Source organism: Rattus rattus, chromosome 7, assembly GCF_011064425.1.
Source record: "Rattus rattus isolate New Zealand chromosome 7, Rrattus_CSIRO_v1, whole genome shotgun sequence".
NCBI lineage: Eukaryota > Metazoa > Chordata > Mammalia > Rodentia > Muridae > Rattus > Rattus rattus.
In genome coordinates, this window is record NC_046160.1 from 8,132,496 (window position 1) to 8,153,899 (window position 21,404).

General features: G+C 42.2%; 1 protein-coding gene across 1 annotated transcript in view; it reads left to right on the forward strand.

The window, feature by feature from the left end:
* Lrpprc (leucine rich pentatricopeptide repeat containing) overlaps positions 1–21,404 on the forward strand; it is an 83,176-nt gene that overhangs the window by 13,524 nt on the left and 48,248 nt on the right. The window contains exons 4-15 of the mRNA XM_032908751.1: positions 1,052–1,173; positions 1,273–1,331; positions 2,236–2,322; positions 2,960–3,086; positions 3,523–3,667; positions 4,052–4,197; positions 4,414–4,519; positions 4,603–4,710; positions 7,276–7,394; positions 10,136–10,229; positions 14,084–14,150; positions 20,865–20,892. Coding sequence (XP_032764642.1) covers positions 1,052–1,173; positions 1,273–1,331; positions 2,236–2,322; positions 2,960–3,086; positions 3,523–3,667; positions 4,052–4,197; positions 4,414–4,519; positions 4,603–4,710; positions 7,276–7,394; positions 10,136–10,229; positions 14,084–14,150; positions 20,865–20,892 — 1,208 coding nt within the window. The remainder of the gene's footprint in view (positions 1–1,051; positions 1,174–1,272; positions 1,332–2,235; positions 2,323–2,959; positions 3,087–3,522; positions 3,668–4,051; positions 4,198–4,413; positions 4,520–4,602; positions 4,711–7,275; positions 7,395–10,135; positions 10,230–14,083; positions 14,151–20,864; positions 20,893–21,404) is intronic.

A 21,404-nucleotide genomic window follows, 5' to 3' on the forward strand; every position in this document is an offset into this window, starting at 1 on the left:
TAAATTATGCTACCATGCCTGGCTAACTACCTTTTTTATACTTAAAAATTTTGAACTGTCTGGGATATAGTGGTATATGTCCTTAATCCCAACACTTGGGAGACAGAGGCAGGTGGCATTCCATGAATTTGAGGCCAGCCTGGTCTCCATAGTGAGACTCTGTCTTAAAAAAAAATAAAAAAATTTAATATTAAAAAATAAATAATTAAAAAGCCACTTGATAACGGGTATTCATTCCTGATTTTTAAGTACGTGAGGAGTAGAAGGAAATTGCTTCAACATGTTAGGTCTAAAGTTGTCCACCCTGTGAGCCATCTTTCCCACCCTTTAAGTTGAGGTTTTTAAAAGAAGTGTTGATGCTTGTAAAAATACATTTTAGGACATTCTGTGGTCATCATGTTACGAATCTGACATTGTTCCCTGTAACGCTCTACTAAAAACATTACAATACTGAAGAGATTCGACCCCCTCTGGTGGTACCTGCCTGTAAGGACAGTTGTAGGTCAGAATCATACTGCACTGCCAAAAAATTGGACCCCACTCTTAGTTAACCTGATAGGATGGCCATGGTGTCATTTGTGGGTAGAGTAGGCTGACTGACTGTCCTAACATGTCACCGTAGGCAGTATCCACATAGGAAGAAGACAAGGCTGTTAGAATATGGCTAAATAATGCTAGCAGGCTGAAAGAAAGATTGCACAATGCCTCTGCCATAGATTCATTCATTCAATCAATGTGTGAGTGCTACATCTGCATGTAAGCCTGCAGGCCAGAAGAGGACATCAGATCCCCTTACAGATGGTTGTGAGCCGCCATGTGGTTGCTGGGAATTGAACTCCTGACCTTTGGAAGAGCAGACCATGCTCTTAACTGCTAAGGCTTCTCTCCAGACTGCTTTTGTTACTTTTAAATACAAAGAGGTATTGTTAGTGAGTTCTCACAGGAAGACAGTACTGTTTCATAAGTAGGCACCCATTAGTGTCTGCAGAGTTTAGTTATACTACTAAATGCTGAACGCTCTTCTAAACGTGTGCTTAAATTTCATCTCTAGGCACTGTGTACGATGTGAGTCATTATAATGCTTTACTTAAAGTATATCTTCAAAACGAATACCGATTCTCACCTACTGACTTCCTGGCAAAGATGGAGGGAGCAAACATTCAACCGAACCGAGTAGGTAGCTGCTGCTGTGGTCCAAGCAGCCATGTCCACTTCTTACTTTCCAGAAAAATGTTTGTGCACTCGATTGTTAAGTGACCCATCTCGTTGCAGGTGACATACCAGAGGCTGATCGCTGCCTATTGTAATGTGGGGGACATTGAAGGTGCCAGGTGTGTGTTTTATGAAGGCGGGCCACCTTTTAGTTTCACTTTCATTCACTTATTTTGTGCTTCTGTATATCTGCGTGTGCACGAGCCTGGAAATCAAGCATGGCTTGCAGGAGTCGGCGCTGGCTACCATGTGGGTTCTGGGTTCAGTTGTTAGGCTTGGCCATGAGCTCCTTTTCCCGACAGCCTATCTCATCATCTCGAAATGTAGGTTTACACAAGTAGATTGATAAATTGTATAATCCTAAGATGTACCTACTTTTTAAAAAAATTTGTTCTTTATAGAGGTCATTATTTCGGAAGTATTTTAATATAGCAAATTTAGTAAAATGATTTAAATAAAATGATACTATTGTATAAAAGGGAAAGAAGTAAAAGTTGCTATCCAGAATAGAAGCATAAATTGTTAATGCAAAGCTGGATTTGCCTTTTAAAAACCAATGTCCTAAGGGAACTTTCATTAGCCCTTTAAAACATGTTTGTTTATAGAAGCAGGAATTTTTATTGCCCATTGATTCAGGTAAAATTAGTTCCAATATTTCTCTGCTTACATAAATTTCATTGCCATTTTAAATTGAAGCTTAAGAAATAAGGAGTGGATTGAAATACACAATCATTTTTTTTAACTCAGTGTATTGATGCTCAGGATTGAACCCAGGGCCTCGCACATGCCAGGCATGCGCCCCATCACCCGGCCACACTTCTAGATTGCCTAGTAGCTTTAACAGTAGTATGCAAATTACTGATACTGCAAGGAATACAATTTCCCGAGAAGAGGACTGTTTTTCCCTCTGTTGGTTTGTTTTTGCTTTAACAAGGACATGTTGTTAGGCTAAACAAAAATAACAATTTGAAGTTTGTATGCATGTCATAGCAAGTCTCTGATAAATGTCCTTCTCTATTGCAGCAAGATCCTTGGATTTATGAAAACGAGGGACCTTCCAATCACAGAGGCCGTGTTCAGTGCGCTCGTCACAGGGCACGCCAGAGCTGGGTAACTGTCGTGTGTCCCACGCCCCCCTTTCCGTATTTAGGTCCTAGGAGGTTATTGGAGAGAACTCGTGGAGCCTGTTTAGTCGTCTTCCAAACACTGATATGAGGTGGAACATACTGAGATTTTTATGACTTCTCCTGAAATTTGTTACACAGAATTTAGAATTAATGTTAAAAATTGGACTTGGTCTGAGGTAGTTACATAGGTCATTGATCTAGGAAGTGTTTTTATCTTTCTCAAGTGAGTAGTCTATTCTGTTGTTCTTAGGTAAAGCTGTGTCCTTGCATTCCTAGTGGAAGAGGGATTCTTAATTTTTTTTTTTTTTCGGAGGTGGGGACCGAACCCAGGGCCTTGCGCTTGCTAGGCAAGCGCTCTACCACTGAGCTAAATCCCCAGCCCCGAGGGATTCTTAATTAATGCTTATAATTTTACATAAAGGGGTGAGGTTACTGTAAATATTTCAGATGCTTGCCATGATATCTAGTATTGCAGAAATATATAACCAGTTTAATGAGTGTTGTCCATCTGGGTGTAGTTCCAAGTATTTAAAAGAATTGATTTAATAAACTTGGGCCTCATATTTTAGACTGAGTGACTGTATTCAGTAACCTTATGTTTTCTTTGAAATAATTTACAGGGATATGGAGAATGCAGAGAATATTCTCACAGTGATGAAACAGGCTGGCATTGAGCCTGGGCCAGACACGTATCTGGCCTTGTTGAACGCACATGCTGAGAAGGGTGACATTGACCATGTTAAGCAGGTATGGTTACACGCTGCAAGTCAATAGTGAGGTCATTAAATGAACTTGTGTTATATTTTATGTGAAGCAAAAAACATAGCTTGTGTCTATTTTAAAGATTTCTTGTTGTAAAGAGTAATATTCTGGGCTGGAGAGATGGCTCAGCGGTTAAGAGCACTGACTGCTCTTTTCAGAGGTCCTGAGTTCAATTCCCAGCAACCACATGGGGGCTCACAACCACCTGTAATGGGATCCATGCCCTTTTCTGGTGTGTATGAGGACAGCTATGGTGTACTCATATAGAATAAGTAAATCTTTAAAAAAGGAGTAATATTCCACGAGAACTCTTAGTTAGATGTTGATATGTGGCAGTTACTGTTGGATTGGGCAACTGAGTCTTGTTTATTTAGTATTAATATTTCTATTTTTTCATTCTAATTACTACAACCATCTTTAGATTCTGGAGAAAGTGGAAAAGTCGGATCATTACTTTATGGACCGTGATTTCTTGCAAATTATTGTTAGCTTTAGTAAAGCTGGATATCCTCAGTATGTCTCAGAAATTTTGGAGAAGATTACCTATGAGAGAAGATCTATTCCAGGTATTTAAGAATGTTTATCTACATGCCTTTCTTAATACTCAGATTCCTGTTCCTTCCACGGAACCAGGGCCCTCCCTTCCCTAAGGGTCTTGGGGGTGAACAGCGAGCGAGTGCCCGGGTGATGAGAGCAGGACTGATTGTCTCAGAGACTCAGACGGAACTTTGTGGTGTTTGCTGTTCCTGATTTCTTTCTTTAAAAACAGAAACATTTTTGTTTATTCAACAATGTTTGGGTGTTCATACACCACATGGCATGTGTGCAGGTCTTTCTGAGGATGGAGTCAGGTCATAGAACTTGGCAGCAAGTGTCTTTCTCTGCTGGGCCGTGTTGCCGGCCCTATTTCCTCAGGTTTGTAACAATAGATGTCTTTGTTTTCTTCGCAGATGCAATGAACCTCATTTTGCTTTTAGTCACTGAGAAGTTAGAAGACACGGCGTTCCAGGTTTTACTGGCATTACCCCTGGCCAGGGATGAGACCTCAAGTAGTTTTGGCAGTTTCTTTTTGCGGCACTGTGTGACTATGGATACGGTATTTTGCTTGTTTCCACTTTGTAGATTGTGGTTAGCACTGAGACAGGAGAAAATTCATGAGATTAGAGTGGTTTAAACAACGTAAAACTTTTAATGTTGAAGATATCTGGATAGAAAGGAGAAATTGCGATTTCATCACCAGAGGGATTGAGTACTGCAGCAGGTCAAGTGGTCAGGCTCTGCCCATCGGTTGACTGGGTGTCTTTTCCCACAGCCTGCTGAGAAGCTGATAGACTACTGTAAGAGACTGAGGGACGCCAAGGTGCACAGCTCTTCACTGCAGTTCACCCTGCACTGTGCTCTTCAAGCCAATAAGACTGGTACTGTATTCTCTGAGTGAAGACCAGCGTCAGGAAGTGCCTCTGAGGTAGCTTGGTGACATGTTTGGGGATTTCTTTTACAGCTTTGGCGACAGCAGTGATGGAGGCTCTGAGGGATGAGGGGTTTCCTATCCGAACTCACTATTTCTGGCCGTTGCTTGTTGGACATCAGAAGACAAAAAATGTTCAAGGTGAGGTTTGTCTTTTATGGGGTCATAACTAGTCAGCCTGTTTGAATTCTTTAAAAGCACACTTCCTTCTGAGAATGAGATCTTGAGAAACTGTTGAGGGACTGTTTTCCCACCTTCATTTATCTCATGGTTTGTCTCTTCCATTCCAAGCCGTGAGTGTAGTAGGGAACAGCTTCTCTAGCAGTAGTACAGTTACATATCTACAGTGGAGGTCCTGAGCAGAGAGTGTCTGTTTCCTTTGTGGGCCCCTGCAGCAGGAAAGGCACAGAGACTTGTAGTTCCTGACAGCCTGCTGATGGAAGGACAGGAGGCTCCGTCTTTTAGCTTCTTAAGTACATTTAGGCATTTAGCATGCTTTTCCCGTACACATGGGATGTCTATAGGATAGGAATAAAATGGAACAAATATTAAATTTTAGAGCACAGTATCTAATTCTTTGGTTTGCATTACTGGTAATCAGAAAGAATAGTCTCATAAAAGAGGCTTTTAACAGAAGTACCTCCCCCTTGGGGAAACAAAAATGGTCTTTTTTCATTTTATCTCACAGTGTAATGTGCTGTGGAATGAGATGCAGAGTTGTTAGTGTGACACTGGGTGACAAACAGCGCACAAACAACAAAAAAGTGCTTTTAGCAGACTTTCACATGGCAATTTTATTTTAAATGTACAGTCGTCTTCTGGTTTAGAGGAAATAACGAAACAAGTATTCCCTAATTGTTTCTGGTTATAAAAGTCTCTAAATCCTTTTTAGAAAAGTCTTTGTGAAAACAATACGTGAGTTGATTAACTCTTTGTACACCTCCAGTACGGAGGAAGCAGGAGGAACCTTTGCTCTAGTGTTTCTTATCACAGGGAGTTTGGACGTGCTGGTACTATTTACCTTTACCCAAGTAGGAAAATACTGTTGAGATGTCTGTGTGTCTGTGTAGCAGGTAAGTTTCCTGATTGCACATATGGTAATGTCTACAGTTGAGTTGGGTACTATGTATTAACAGTTAGGAAACATCAAAGAACATGGCCAAGAACCCGGCTGTTTCTAGCTAGTGTGAGTTGGACTTGTGGAAGACGGGCTTACCTTACATCTGTCTTTCCTTTGGATCTCAGCACTGAGGTTTTCAGGATGCTTTTGAAAGCTCACATGATGCTGTCAAGGGAACTGAGAGCCGAAGGGGGCTGTCAGTATGTCTGCTTTCAGAATGACTTCTGTCTGTTGAAATATTGCTTCCTGCTATCCCTGCTCAGGGACTGTCACATTGTTTTATTCACATTCCCAGTTGTCCTTTGCAAATTAGACACCAGATTTTATATTAAGGATATCTTCTCAGTACCAAGATTTTTAAGTCAGTCCAAGTTTTATTTGGAAAGCACAGACGCCTGTGCTTTGTTAGAGGTACTGACTGACTCCTCAGTAGTACAGGTCGTCCCCCAGCTTTTGAAAAGCATCTGCCCGCTTTAGACCTCCTCTTCTGGCCATCCTGGAGATAGGAAAGTGTCCTGTGCAGTCCTGCAGTGACAGTCAGGGCCGTAGGTTTTCTGTGGTTTCTACAAGGACATGTAAGGCCAGAAATCAGATGCTCTCACTGGCGAAGTGAGCCTGCTTCCTCCCGGCGGCATCTAGTCTGTAAGCGAGTGAAAAGCTGGGACAGCAGCTGCTCAGGAGCACTCACTCAGGAGTGAGGAGAGGCCTAGGAAGCAGGTCAGGTAGAATTGAACTGGGTCTTCAGTAACGGGATTATTGCATTCCTGTTGAATTTGAGGGAGGAATTTCACTATCACCAGCCTCCAAAAGATTCCTTTGAGACCTTCATACTTTTCTGTGGTACAAATAGAAAAGTCATTACTTATAGTATAACCTGTTTTCAGCATTCAGACATAAATGAGAGGAAAAGCTCAGCATCGGGACCCAAACGTCCTTTAATGTATTAACTTGGAAGCAAAAAAACAAGAAGGGGGGGGGTGGGGATTTAGCCCGGGGGTAGAGCGCCTACCCAGGAAGCAAAAGGCCCCGGGTTCGGTCCCCAGCTCCAAAAAAAAGAACCAAAAAAAAAAAAAAAAAATAAGAATTCGAAGACTGGGCCAGGCAGAGTGATGCACACCTTCAACCCCAGTACTCTGGAGGTTGGGACAAGTGAATTGGAGCCAGCCAGGTCTACAGTGAGTTCCAGGATAGCCAGAGCAACATAGCGAGACCCTATCTCAACAGCAACAAAGACTATGGAGGGACGTTGTATGGAGGGGCAGCCCTGAGAGTGAAGTGCTGGCTGAGTCCAGGGGTAGTAGCAGTAGAGGTGCCCTATTTTTAAAAAAGGATTTTGTTTCCATATAAAGTGAGCGTGTTTAACTGATCATAGCAGCCGTGATAGACAGTTTTAGAGGGTGGGAGTGGTGCAGGTAGGTCACGTCTGTTTCCCTAGGTGTGGGTCATTTTGATTGCTGCAGTGTTTTGTTTTGTAGACAAAGTGCTGAGGAAACTTTCTCATGATTTAGAGGAAAGTCAGACTAAAACTGTAACTTCCCTGAATTCTGAGTTCTTTATCAACTGCCTTGCTGTGTTTTATCTCATAGGAATAATAGATATTCTTAAAATCATGAAGGAAATGGGAGTGGATCCCGATCAGGAGACATACATAAATTATGTGTTTCCCTGCTTCGGTAGTGTGCAGTTGGCTCGAGCTGCTCTGCAGGTGGGTACGAGTGTGCTTTTCATGGCTAATTGAAGAACACACTCAGTCCTTCTCCCTAATGCTTCATTATCAGGACAGCACCGTGGAGTGGAGAGCTGGAAGCGGTCTTGTTGTACCGTTGTAAGGCTTTATAAATATACCAGTCTGACAGTTAACATAACATAAGAAGACCAAAGAGCACCTTTCTTCTGTGTTGATAGACAAAACATTAAAGAATCACTCCTCATTCTTTTTTTTTTTTTTTAAAGATTTATTTCTTATATATAAGTACACTGTAGCTGTCTTCAGACACACCAGAAGAGGGCATCAGATCTCATTATAGATGGCTGTGAGCCACCATGTGGTTGCTGGGATTTGAACTCAGAACCTCTGGAAGAGCAGTCAGTGCTCTTAACCACTAAGCCATCTCTCCAGCCCCATCACTCCTCATTCTTATCCTGGAAACTGTTCTCATTAATTTTCCTAACTACATTAATGGGATATTTATTATTCTGCATTTGAAACATAATCGTATTTGGACTTTGACACATTGTTTTTCTGCCATACTTCTTGACCAGCATAGGGTTGGCGCGAATGAGTGTCATTTGAAGAGCTGACCTCTGGAGAGATGGCTTGGCAGTAGGAGCCCTAACTACTCTTTAAGAAGATCCAGATTTGATTCCCAAGTGGTAGCTCTGTCTAATTGATACCTGTCTAAGTCCAGTACCTGGAGAGCTGACTCTTTTTCTGGCCTCCACAGGCATTAGGCACACATGGTACATAGACACGAATGCTGGCAAACACTCATACACATTAAATAGGAAGAAAGTTACAAGGATTGCCTTTTCTAATTTCAAGGCGAAGTGCTGTATGTTCAGTTAGGAAGAGTGAGTCTGCACCCCAGATCTGTCGTACAGATTGTGCCTGAAAGAGCTTTAGAGCAGACAGTTCCTTACACCGTCTTGATTTTTGTCAGAATGTTCCTTTCTTTCCTTGAGACAACTTCATAGCTATAATCATTTTAAAGTTGGGAGTTGTATCTTGAAGGTCTTTACCTTCCTCACTTCCTGTTTGGGGAGAATAGGGCCTCACGTGGCACTGTGACCTTCTGGCACCACCTCCCATTCGATGGCAAGTGGGCTCATGTTGTCATGTTGAGTGTTGATGCTGTGCTAGGGCTCAAGCCCAGGGCTTGGTGTTTGCCAGCGAAGTGACCCTGACAAGTGAGCTCTGTCCCCAGCCCTCTTCTGTAGACCTCCAAAGAGGATGTTAACCTTCTACAGTTAGAAGCTATTTGTAAGCAGTGACTTTCTGCATACTTTATTCTTGGCAGAAGTACAGCCTGAGGGTCCCTTGCTGTCTCAGGGTTACTCTTGTTTTCTCATAACTGTTGACCTCTTTTAGGGGAAAATTAGACCTAAATTGTAAATTTGCTTGAGCTTTGATTGCCTATGTTATTATTTCAATTACCTTTTAGTTTCATTGTTAAAATTTCAGTGTTAAATATTATTGGCTTAGAAACAACTCTACTGTTAAATGCTTAAATGTTAAATACCATAGTATTGCTAAGGTTTTTTTTAATAGCTACATATAAAATATTTATCAGTTTAAGATTATGTCATTCACTGATAATCAGAGACTATTAGTCAGTGACTGTTTAACTCATCCATAATGGTTCCTTGAGATAGTCTTAGTTTTTAGATAATCATTTTTTCTTAACATTTTTCTTTTCATACCTGAGTGTGTTCTTTGAAAAGGTGGCTATTATTCATTCTTTTACAATTTTATTTGCTGTCTATCTATAGTAATATGTAATTCTGCAAGTCATTTTAATACTTGTGTGACATTTTATTTTATAGATATGTCATAATTTATTTTTATTCTTTGCCTTAAATTTTCAAGGTGGTTTGTAACACTGCACTATATAAAAAATACTTGAACTAAATTTTGGTTCATATACTTTTAAATCAATTAATGTTGGGACAGGTGATAAACCAGCCATTTATAGTTAAATCAATTTGATCTTTCCTTTGCTGCATGCATCATATCAAAATACCGTTTTAGTGGGAGTGGAGAGATGGCTCAGTGGTTAAGAGCACTGACTGCTGTTCAAGGAGCCAGGTTTGGTTCTTAGCACCCACAGTCAGTTCCAGTGGACCTGATCTCTTCTGGGCTCTGCAAGCACAAGGCACACGTGTTAGACAGACATCATGCAGACAGAAGATCCATGACCATAACATGGAAATGCATATTTCTTTTAAGCTCCCACATGTTCTGTGCTGAAGCCTCGTAGATGAGAGGATTTCTGTATTGAGTAAAATGTAAGCAGGCCGCCTGTGCTGTTAATGCTTCTTCAGGGGCTGCACTCGGCTTGAAGTGTGTGCGTGCGTGAGTGCGTGCGTGCGTGCGTGCACACGTGCATGACACCGCCCCCAAATCTCAGTTACTGAGCCATGTGTACTTTAAGAAGGCCTTTTTGGTTTGGGTTGTTTTGTGTGTTTTTTTCAAGGCAGGGTTTCTCTGTGTAGACCTGAAGACCAGGCTGGCCTGGAACTCAGAGATCTGCCTGCCTCTGCCTCCTGAATAAGGGGATTAAAAACGTGCTCCAGCATACCTGCCTAGAAGATTATCTTTTAAAGAGATAATAGATTATCTTGGTACACAGTGATAAAAATATGAGTCGTAGGAAATTGGAGTGGCATATCAAAATATTGTTAGCTGTTATTGAAGTGTATTACCATCAATGTGTGCTTTATCCCCAGGAAAATAAATGTCTGCCTAAAAGTACTACATTCGCTCAAGCCGAAGTGAGAAATGAAGCAATAAATGGGAATTTACAGAACATTTTGTCATTTTGTAAGTATTCTCCATAAGACATAGGCTTGGTGCTGATTTCAGTATGCACACGGCAGTCAGGCAGTGTGAGCAAGTGTGACCATTTCAGGTTTCATTACGGCTGTACCGAGAAGCCAGGTCACGCCCTGAGCTTGCAGCTACTTTGGAGGTCATTTTAAGGTTGGACTGTGGAAATCCGGGGAGACGTGGTGAGTGACGGGAAGCGGCTTCCCAGCTTTAGGTAACAGCACAGCCAGTGCCTGCTGAGCATTGAAAAGGCTCTCTTCTTTGCATAAAGGCAGTTCCACTGACAGAAAGGCATGGTGGGAAGCAAACAGCCAGAAACAAAATCCGATTTTAACTTTGTCTTTTTCTGCATATCTTATATTTTATTTTGAGTAAATAAATATTTCTTAAAGTCTTTGTTTTTTAACATGTTCATGACATTATTTGTTAGGCATTCAGATTGTGGGAAAAGGTTTTTGTGAGTTTATTTGGGGAGTTTTGCAAGATAGGGCTGATTTAGTTGACCTTAAACTCATAGATTTGCCTGTCTCCTGCCTCCTTAATGCCAGGATTAATGGTTTGCCTGTGCCTGGCACAGGGCAGTGTTGATCTTAAACTGTGAGTGTTGTGCATTCAGAGTGCACAGGGAGAAGCCCTGTAGAGTGCTCTGGCATTCACACTAGAGGCTGTTGGTAGGTGACACTCAGCATCCAGTGTGGAAAGTAGTCAGTGACTGTGTACATAGTGTGTGGATGTGGACAGTAGTCAGTGACTGTGTACATAGTGTGTGGATGTTCAGTAGTCAGTGACTGTGTACATAGTGTGTGGATGTTCAGTAGTCAGTGACTGTGTACATAGTGTGTGGATGTGGACAGTAGTCAGTGACTGTGTACATAGTGTGTGGATGTGGACGGTAGTCAGTGACTGTGTACATAGTGTGTGGATGTTCAGTAGTCAGTGACTGTGTACATAGTGTGTGGATGTTCAGTAGTCAGTGACTGTGTACATAGTGTGTGGATGTTCAGTAGTCAGTGACTGTGTACATAGTATGTGGATGTGGACAGTAGTCAGTGGCTGTGTACATAGTGTGTGGATGTGGACAGTAGTCTGTGACTGTGTGTGCATAGTGTGTGGATGTGGACAGTGGTCAGTGACTGTGACTGTGTACATAGTGTGTGGATGTTCAGTAGTCAGTGGCTGTGTACATAGTGTGTGGATGTGGACGGTAGTCAGTGACTGTGTACATAGTGTGTGGATGTTCAGTAGTCAGTGACTGTGTACATAGTGTGTGGATGTTCAGTAGTCAGTGACTGTGTACATAGTGTGTGGATGTTCAGTAGTCAGTGACTGTGTACATAGTATGTGGATGTGGACAGTAGTCAGTGGCTGTGTACATGGTGTGTGGATGTGGACAGTAGTCAGTGACTGTGTATATAGTGTGTGGATGTGGACGGTAGTCAGTGACTGTGTACATAGTGTGTGGATGTTCAGTAGTCAGTGACTGTGTACATAGTGTGTGGATGTTCAGTAGTCAGTGACTGTGTACATAGTGTGTGGATGTTCAGTAGTCAGTGACTGTGTACATAGTATGTGGATGTGGACAGTAGTCAGTGACTGTGTACATAGTGTGTGGATGTGGACAGTAGTCAGTGACTGTGTACATAGTGTGTGGATGTGGACAGTAGTCAGTGACTGTGTACATAGTGTGTGGATGTGGACAGTAGTCAGTGACTGTGTACATAGTGTGTGGGTGTGGACAGTAGTCAGTGACTGTGTACATAGTGTGTGGATGTGGACGGTAGTCAGTGACTGTGTACATAGTGTGTGGATGTGTACAGTAGTCAGTGACTGTGTACATAGTGTGTGGATGTGGACGGTAGTCAGTGACTGTGTACATAGTGTGTGGATGTGTACAGTAGTCAGTGACTGTGTACATAGTGTGTGGATGTGGACGGTAGTCAGTGACTGTGTACATAGTGTGTGGGTGTGGACAGTAGTCAGTGACTGTGTACATAGTGTGTGGATGTTCAGTAGTCAGTGACTGTGTACATAGTGTGTGGATGTGGACAGTAGTCAGTGACTGTGTACATAGTGTGTGGATGTTCAGGTGACAAGAGGAAAGCAGTGGCAGTAGAGGAGTGTGAGCTGTGAGGGGCACACCCTGGGGGGCCTTCCCCTCCTACTGGATGTTTCTTCCATTTCATCCTCACACTCACGAGGAAGTGTCAAGTTCGTCCCAGTCTGTTGACACGATGCTTCGATGCTTCGAGTCAGCAGCCATCCAGCTTGCTTGGATATGTCTGGCCACCTTTTAAGGAAAAGACATTGGCAATATTCTTTGAAATACTATTCTTAATAGCATCAATTTTTTTAAGTTTATTTTTATTTTCTGAGCATTGTAGTCTTGGGTGCACACATACACACACACACACACACACACAATGTGTGCATGCAGACAAGGTTGTATGAAGGTGGCAGATTCTTCTGGAACTGTTGTTGCAGACAATTGTGAGCTGCCACATGGGTGCTGGAAATTGAACCCCAAGTCCTCTGGAATAGCAGCCAGTGCTCTTAACTGGCTAAGCCATCTCTCCAGCCCCAAAGTATTTTTGTAAGAAGCTATTTATTACATTTTAAAAGGAAAGATGCCAGGGAGTTAAGACCACATAGTACCTGAGCTTATTCTTATCAGACTTTCCTTAGACCGAGGTCTTTGAGGAGCCTTAACTGCTGGTGTCTGTCCGTGGCAGCCCTTAGGTATGCACGAGAACATCACACGGTGAGGAGGAACAGATGTTTTCTCTGGGTCAGATTTGTGTGGGACACAGTCTCTCATTCGTAGGCACGGCAGGGTGCTGAGAGGCGTGTGTTGTGTCGATTTCACATTTGGTCATACTGCAAATGATTTTTAGATATTTCAGTGAAATATTTAAATGCTGTGAGGTTAATGGAAAACTTAAGTTTCTTGTCCAAGGGTTTTATAATTGGTTTAAAACACTTATGTGGGAGAAAAAATTTTATGTATGAGTTTAAATTAAAAATTATTTTCTTTCCATAGCCTTTTAAAAATTAAGTCAAGTATCTTACTCTTTATATAGGATTTATCATGTTCAGGACTTGACTCTATTTTGGATTTCTCTCAGTTCATTCATTCTGTCATGCAACAGCCATGTTACATACAGTATAAGGATTCAATTAATTAGACCATACCATTTTAATACAGCTGTAAGCAAAAACCAAGTTCAGAAAATGCCAACAGTGACCTTCTGTCATGTCTAAACCGTACCTTTTTTTAAAGTATTTATGGCAAGCTTTACATGAAAAGTGAAGCTTGCTGATCGGCATTGAAGCATTCCAGGTAGAGGGAGGCGGAGGGGGAGGGACGAAGGAGCGGGGAAGGGTGATGTGGCAGACGTGAAGCCTGTCTTCTTGCAGCTGGCTGCTGCTCTAGTGTGAATGCAGACAGTGGTCACGGTGGAAAATGGATCAAAAACTGAATGGTTCACCGGTCTCCATCACAACTCTTGCAAAATAACTTTGTTTTCTCTTTGGGAAGGATGAAAATCACCTTGCTAATGTCCTTACAGTATCAGTGTCAGTGTCAGTGACTAGTAAATACACTTTAAGTTACATAAGCAGGGCAGTTTATTACTATTTATATTAAGGAATAATTATGAACTTGCTACTTTATTGCTTTGAAGGGTGTTTGTTACAAGTGTACTGCCTTGTCAGGTAACTATGTGGGGCGTCTTGTTTCCCAGTTGAGAGGGAGAAGGTAGGTAAACCAAGTCACCGCATCACTGTGGCTCAGTCTGGGTCATTTTGTTTGCTTGGCCTGAGATGTTTTGACAATTGTTTTTCTTTTGCAGTGGAATCGAATGCATTGCCTTTCTCGTTTAATTCTTTGAGAGGCAGCCTAATTCTAGGCTTTAGGAGGTAAGATTATTAGCCTAAATATTCTCTGTCATTGGACTGATTTCCCTTGTCCTTGTGACCTACTAATGATGGAAACTGCTTCTGAGACAGGCTCTGGCCTTTGAAGGTTTAGGCTGAGTTGGGTTAGGGTATCCTTCCCATTCCTTTCCTAAAAGATGCACAGAAAGAAACTGCATGCACGCTCAGATCCCTGTCTCTGCATTCAGTGTTAGTGGCTTTATTCTGTACATGTTACTACCTTACTATTACATGTTTAAGGACAATTAATGAACTTTCCCTTGTTGTCCATTACTACATTGAGATGCAGAAGCAGGCAAACCTTGTGGAGAGGTGAGCTTCTTTTGCGAGGTTCAGAAGTGTGTGCTGGTGTTGATTTGGTCTGGTGAGAGTATTTGGGCTGGAACACAGTATGCCACCTCACAGCATGAGGAGCAAAAGTGAGAGGAAGCCACAGAGCAACCCAGGGGTTTGGGCTCACTCTTTTAACAACTTGTTCTAGTAAGAAGTTCAGGAGAACTACTATAATTCCTTCCCAGGGCAATTGCCTAGTGATGAAAGACCTCCATTGAGTCTTACCTTAGGCCATAGTGAGAGCCAAGCTTCCATTATGTGGACCCTTGGGAAGAAACTCACACCATATCTTAGTACCCTCCAAATTTTGCTACTTTTTAAATAGTCACTGAAAAATCAAAGAAGTGGGAATTATTGCCTCCCTCTTCCACGATTACACAGTGTACTGACTGCCGTTCCAGTTCCTGTTGAATGTGCAGATACATGTTGGTTTCTTATTGTTGAACTACTCTAAGTTGTAGACATAACGCCACGGGACGTTGTAGCATACGCTGTCATTCAGAGTATCAGTGTCCCCTAAGGTACTTAACCTGTACTGTCTTCTGCTCACACAGTGTGTGCTTAGATACTCTTGTCTAAGGTGTTCGTTGTGCTAGTAAGACGGCCTTATGTAGAGTCGCTGCTGCCAAGCCTGACATCTGAATTCAATCTCCAGATCCTACCTGGGACAAGGAGAACCCAACTTTTCCCCAGGCTCATGCATGTGTGCAAAGCTGAGTGTGATGGCAGCTGATGCACTCCCAGTGCTGGGAGGTGAGAGACAAATCCCTAAAGCTCATTGGCTGGCCGGCCTAGCCTGATTAGTGAACTGTGGGGTCAGTGAGCGTTCTGTCCCGAAAAAAAACAGTGGAAAGTGATTGAAAAAGATTCCTGCAGTGGCCTCTGGGCTCTATGGGTATACATACATGGGCATGCACACCCACAAGTACACACACACACACACACACACACACACACACACACACACACACACTTTGGGGAAAAAAGATCAAATCTGAAAAAGTGAAATGCTTCAGTGGGTAAAGACATTGAAAGCCCAATGGCCAGACTTAGTCCCTGGAACTAACACCACCACAGAACTTATCTTTAGACCTCTGCATGTGAGCTACATTACACACATATAACACTTACAGAATGATTATAGGACTTTAGAGCATAGGATGTAACTGTGTAGGAAGAACTGCAGTAGAACCCGGTTTAAAGAAGTAATGTTTCCTATGTTGGTAATGAAGTGTAAAAGACATTCACTTTGTCCTTGATGAACGACAAAAACTGGCTTTCCCTCACTCTGAGTCCTCAGTGTGTCTATTGATCTCAATATGTTTTAGCTGGTTTGAATGGCATTTTTCAAAAGTCCTAGCCTCGTGGAAGTACTTGCATCGTAAAGCTAGGCCAATATGGCACGAACAAAAAATCCTAAATGGTATGTCCTGCTACGTACCTGGGGCAGAGGCTGAGCTGACTGAAGGCTTACAGCTCTTGGCCCTCCCTGGAAGACGCTATCTGCCTGTTTTGTTTTCCCTGACCCTGCTGATTAATTCTGAGTCATGGTCTTTTCTATCAGTGGCTTGCTGTAGATGCAATAACGTTTGAGGTTGGAGTAACAGCATATCCATAAGAATATGGACATGGTCAGAAAACATTTATAACTTAGGGTCACTTCTTTATTTCTACTTCACCCCAAAACTTAACAAATTTAAATTAAATTATAGGAAGGTAATTAGAGTCCTTCATGTCAGCATTAATATAGTCGTCTTTAATGTGTTGACAGAATAAATAGCAATATATTTTAAAATCTCTTCAGAACATTTTGTATAGTGGTGAAGCCACCTATTTTGTGTACTTTGGAGATTTGTGTTGTATGTGAGCAAATTTAGAATTGTTTTAGTGACTAGGACAAAATGGCAGAGTGTAATACTTGGCTCATGTGTGGGGAGCCATGCTGTTAACGTATGAAGTGCCTACTTTAGACATAAAAGGCTTAGCAGAAGTGACTTATTCCCAAAAGTAAGTCAATCAGACATCCAGAAATCACAGACCATTGTAACTAGATTTCTAAGTTACTTTGGATAAACCCATGGGGATATGGAGGCACATTTTATCATGCGGCTTTAATGAAACCCATTGTTCCCAGTCTGCTTGGCTATAGGGTTTTGTTTTTCTTGTTCTGTATTAAGTTTCTACTGCTGTTATAAAATACTGTGATCAGTAACAACTTGGAGAGGAAAGAGTTTATTTCACTCCATGATGAAAGGCCTGGACGCAGGAACTGAAGCAGAGATGGTAGGAATGCTTCTCGTAGACTCACTCTCCGTGGCTTGCTCAGCTTCCTTTCTTACAGCTCTCTAGGATCACTTACCCAGGGGAGCCAGGTCCTTCCCTGTCAACCACAGTCAAAAGAGAAAAAGGCCCCCGTTTGTCCACAAGCCAAGCTGAAGGCGTTTCTCAGTTGGGCTTTCCTCTTTTCAGATGACTGCCTTGTGCGGAGAGTTGTTAGAAGTCTGACCCACACATTTTCTGTTTAAAAATATATTATTATTGTTGGGTAGGGGACAGTGCATGTGGAGTTCAGAGACGTTGGTTTTCTCCCTTCACCTTACTCTCTGAGGATCAGACATGTGCCACAGGCTGGTGCAGTGAGCAGCTTTTACTTGCCAAGCCGTCTGACTGGTCGTGTCTCCATCTCTGGCCCACCGTATACAGTCTTCTGAAGCCCAGGCAGACCTTAAGCTTCCCATGTAGCTGAGGATGGCCTTGAACTTGTGATCTTCCTCCAACCTTGGGTGCTGGGATTACAGGTAGCATACCCCTTCCACTGTATGTGCTGCCACCTGAGATACATTCCCAGGCCCATCTCATAGTAATTTTGAGAAACATTATTTTTCTTACATCTTTTAAGAGTGGTGTTTAAGAGGAGAGACCCTCAGGAAAGGGCTGTTGAGCATCACCAGTCTGACAGTTCCTGCCACAAGCAGCCTGGCTGTGGCTCTGGGCCTTCTGACACTTGTTAGGGGACAGTCAGCAGCCTAAGACGTGCTGTGCTGTCTTTTTTTTTTTTTTTTTTTTTTTTTAACCAAAAAACAAAACATTTATTGTTTAGGTGTCTCTATATATGGTTTTCAACTTTATAAATTGTTTACTAACATACATAGGCAGAGTCACTTAAGTTTCAGTCATTTAAGTTTAATGCCTCTTTTTGTTTATTATAAAAAGATTTTCTACTTTAAAGTTTCCATAAAAGTGAAGCTACACGGAGGACATAGTTGGTAGATTGCTTGCCTAGCACGAATGTTTTCGCGGGTTCAGTTCCTGGCACTTCATGAAGTGAATGGAGCAGGATGATCTGTGCCTGAGATCTCAACCCTCTGGAGGTGGAGGAGGAGAATCAGCAATCAGCATATCTGTTTGGGCTAAGTGTGGCCCTGTCTTCAGACACGTAAATAAATCACGGTTGGAAGTGACTGGTAGTGAGTTCTCAGTCCAATGTAGAGTGCAGTTGTGTTTAGAAAGAGTAAGACTTTCCTTTCCTCTCATCAACAGGAAAACAAAATGTAAGTGAAGGGGGGGGGTCCTTTGGCATGTAATTAAGAGAGAGGGTCCCTTGGTGTATAATTGAAAGCCCTCCAAAATCCTGAGCCTTTGCAGGAGGTAGCATCTGCACTGAAGTCAGTAGCACATTGCAGAGTTGTTGGAGAACTGGCGAGGTGGCAGGCCAGGGTTTTGTACAAAGAGCTCCGTGGTCAGGAGAGATTTTCTGACTTACTCACAGCAATCTAAACTTGGTCTCTGGATGTTGTTTGTTAAAATGAAAGATCCGGATTTTGAACCTAAACTGTGTAAGACCAGACATTAGCCTTACTGGAGTCATCAAGTTAATGCCAGATTTTCAAATCCTGTCTGTAAATGGTAGTAAGATGCCTTCGATGATATCCTGACCTCACGAGATCTGAGAGATGGGATGAGACATTTGTTCCTAATGAGTTACTTCCTAATTGGTATAGGAAATGAGCCAAAGGCTTAAGCAGAAGAAGTGATGGGGAATAAGCCCGGGTCACGGCCTTAGTTTTGTCTTACGTCTCATTATTACTCTTCTTGGCCGTCAGAAAGTCTGTCTGCTCTAGCTCCCTTCCTTGTTTTACCACACAGACTCTAAAAGAGGAGCTGGTGTAGAGCTATTAGCATCATGGTCCTTGTCACCAGACATCTCATGACCTTTAACTCCATAACAAAATGTTAATGTTTTCTTACAAATTGTCCTTCCAAATTCCATTATCGATCTAGAAAAAGCTTGCTTAAAACCTACCGTCAATCTGCAACAGAAATAGTGCCAGTGTGTTTTTCAGTCCTGTTCTTCAAAACAAACCCATTCTTAATTAAGACAGACTTAAATAGAGGATAGTATAGAAAAAAAAACCCTGTCCTTTACAAGTTCTGCCTTCTCAGAAATTTATTTTCTTTGTCAGCAAAACAGAAGCAAGAGTTATTTGTTAACTTATCAGATGGCAAACGGCAAGGTTCATAGCCTTGCTATCTGGGTTCAAAATGGTTCCAGGGTTTTCTTAGTTGTGAAATGTATTACACATTCAGAGGATCTTTCAAAGTTGAGTGTATCATGTAACACCCTGAGTCCAGGAACACAGTGTCAGTGGTCCTGTAAGTTCTCTGAGGTCTTCCGTAGTTCCGTGTTGCTTTCCTGAAGCCACATGCTGTCCTGACATGGAAGGAAATAGTGCAGCTCTGGTGCCAGCTCCCTGGAAACAGATTTGACAGGCTCTGGGGCAGGGCAGACGAGCCTTTTCTGGGGGAAGTGGAAGAGCTCAAGAGTTAGTCCTAAGAAGCAGAAGGGTCAGACCTTTGGGGAGTCTGGGACCAAATACAGGCAGGCATCTCTGCAAGCTCTCCTGGCCTTCCTCAGACACGAAGAAAAGGCTTCCATGAGCATAGTTATGAACTTCTAGTACACGGCATGGAGACAGAAGGCCATGTTCTACATCCGTGATGGACAGATAAACCATCAGTGCCTTACACTAAAAGATGTGGTAGGTGCTGCTGGTGCCTGTCATGTGGACAGTTCAGTGCTGTGCACAGAAACTGTCCCTTCGCCTTGCTTGTCCTTTGCCCTTTATCCCGTAGGTTCTCTTTCATAAGTCCAGCTGGGATCTCTGCTTCCACACCAGGTGTTTTTCTTGTTTCTTCATGTGTAGTAGAGGGTATCCTTCTGTATCTTCCTAAGACACAGGCTTTCTTAATATTGTAGAATTACCACAGAAGCTGAGTATGTGCAGCTGGGCCTGAGATCAAAGCTCAGCCGGTGTGGAAGCCCTCACTCATTGGTAGTCCTGTATTGAAAATGGTGTGTCTAAATTTAAACAAGCCATCGTTAAGTCTAAGTTTGTCTTTGTTTCATTGAATTGATTTCAGGTTTTATAATACAAAGAATCCACATGTATTATACCCTCTAGAGTGCAGTATCTTGTCTCATCATTTGTACTGCCTCTATGTTCATTACTCTGTGCGCGCGCGCGCGTGTGTGTGTGTGTGTGTGTCTGTGTGTGTGCGTGTGTGTGTGTGTGTGTGTGTGTGTGTGTGTGTGTGTGTGTGTGTGTGACAGAGAGAGAGAAGGGGGTGGGTTTGGAGTTATTTGAGCTTGATCACCAGGCCATTTTCCGCCGTTCCGTATTTCAGTATGCAATCCAAAGGGACAAGGCTATTCTTTCCTGTAACCTCAGGAAGTTGAGCATTCCTGGGCCAGTTTTAGCTAACATACAGTTTATGACTCCATTTTAAAGTTTATGTCCTTTTTCACGCCTTATTCCCCTTTTGTACAAAGTCCTATTCAGGGATGAATATTAGTTGCCATTTACTTTAAATTTTCTCTGGTCTGCAATAACTTTGTCTTATGACAGACACTAGCAGTTTGTTACAGGAGAACCTCACAGCAGTTCCCTGACGAGCTTCCGTGTGTCCTGTGCTAGCTTGCCCTTTTAGGGAGTTGCATCCAGAGACCTAGCTACCCATTGTTAGCACCTGGGGGTGATGCCAGTCTTGATCACTCAGGCAAGGCTGTCACCTTCTCCATATTACAAGTGAGTCAGATACTTGGCGCCCATGCAGATAAGCCTACTCTTTCAGATTTGGACCCCAACATGTAGAGGTAGGTGGCTTTTTAAGTGGTCCCTATCCAAGCCAAAGTTAATTTTGAAAAATTTAAAGTTGCTTTTTTTTAAATAGCTTTTTTGAGTAGTTCAATTCATTATTTATTTACTTGTTAAAGGTATTGATTTTTTTTTAACAGTTTACATAATATAATTACTGTTTCTTGAAACTCTGGACTTATTTCTGATCCTCTGCTGCCCTCTGCAGGTCGATGAATATAGATCTTTGGAGCAAGGTACGTATTCCTAATACCGCAAACACAGTGTGATGTGGGGAAAGCTATCAAAACCAAGTTTTAATAGCTTCACACATTTCTGATATATTATTACAAGCTAATGGATTAAGGGTTCATTAATGGATTGGTAGTTTTAAAACAGGCAAATGCTACTCAATTAGTCCTTGACTTACTATTACATTCTTACTAAGGTTTTCATCTTTCAAGACAGAAATGCTAGAATTGTGGTGGTGGCATTTGATATTGCAGGCTTGGTAATCTTTTGGTGGTGCTGGGACGGGTCTTGACGTTTTCTCAGTGAGCTCTGTTTCCCTGAGCTCATTGCTCCCCAGCTTTCTTGACATATTCATGTGTGTCTCTGTTGGTTTTTATTTCTGTCTGTAAATGGTATGCAGACCAATCCAATACTGCTTGATAGCTTTGAAAGAAGTCATCTGGTTATTAATGATTGCATGAAAAAAACATTAGATCAAGAAGATCTGGACGGACACTATTAGCTAAGCTTTCCAGTT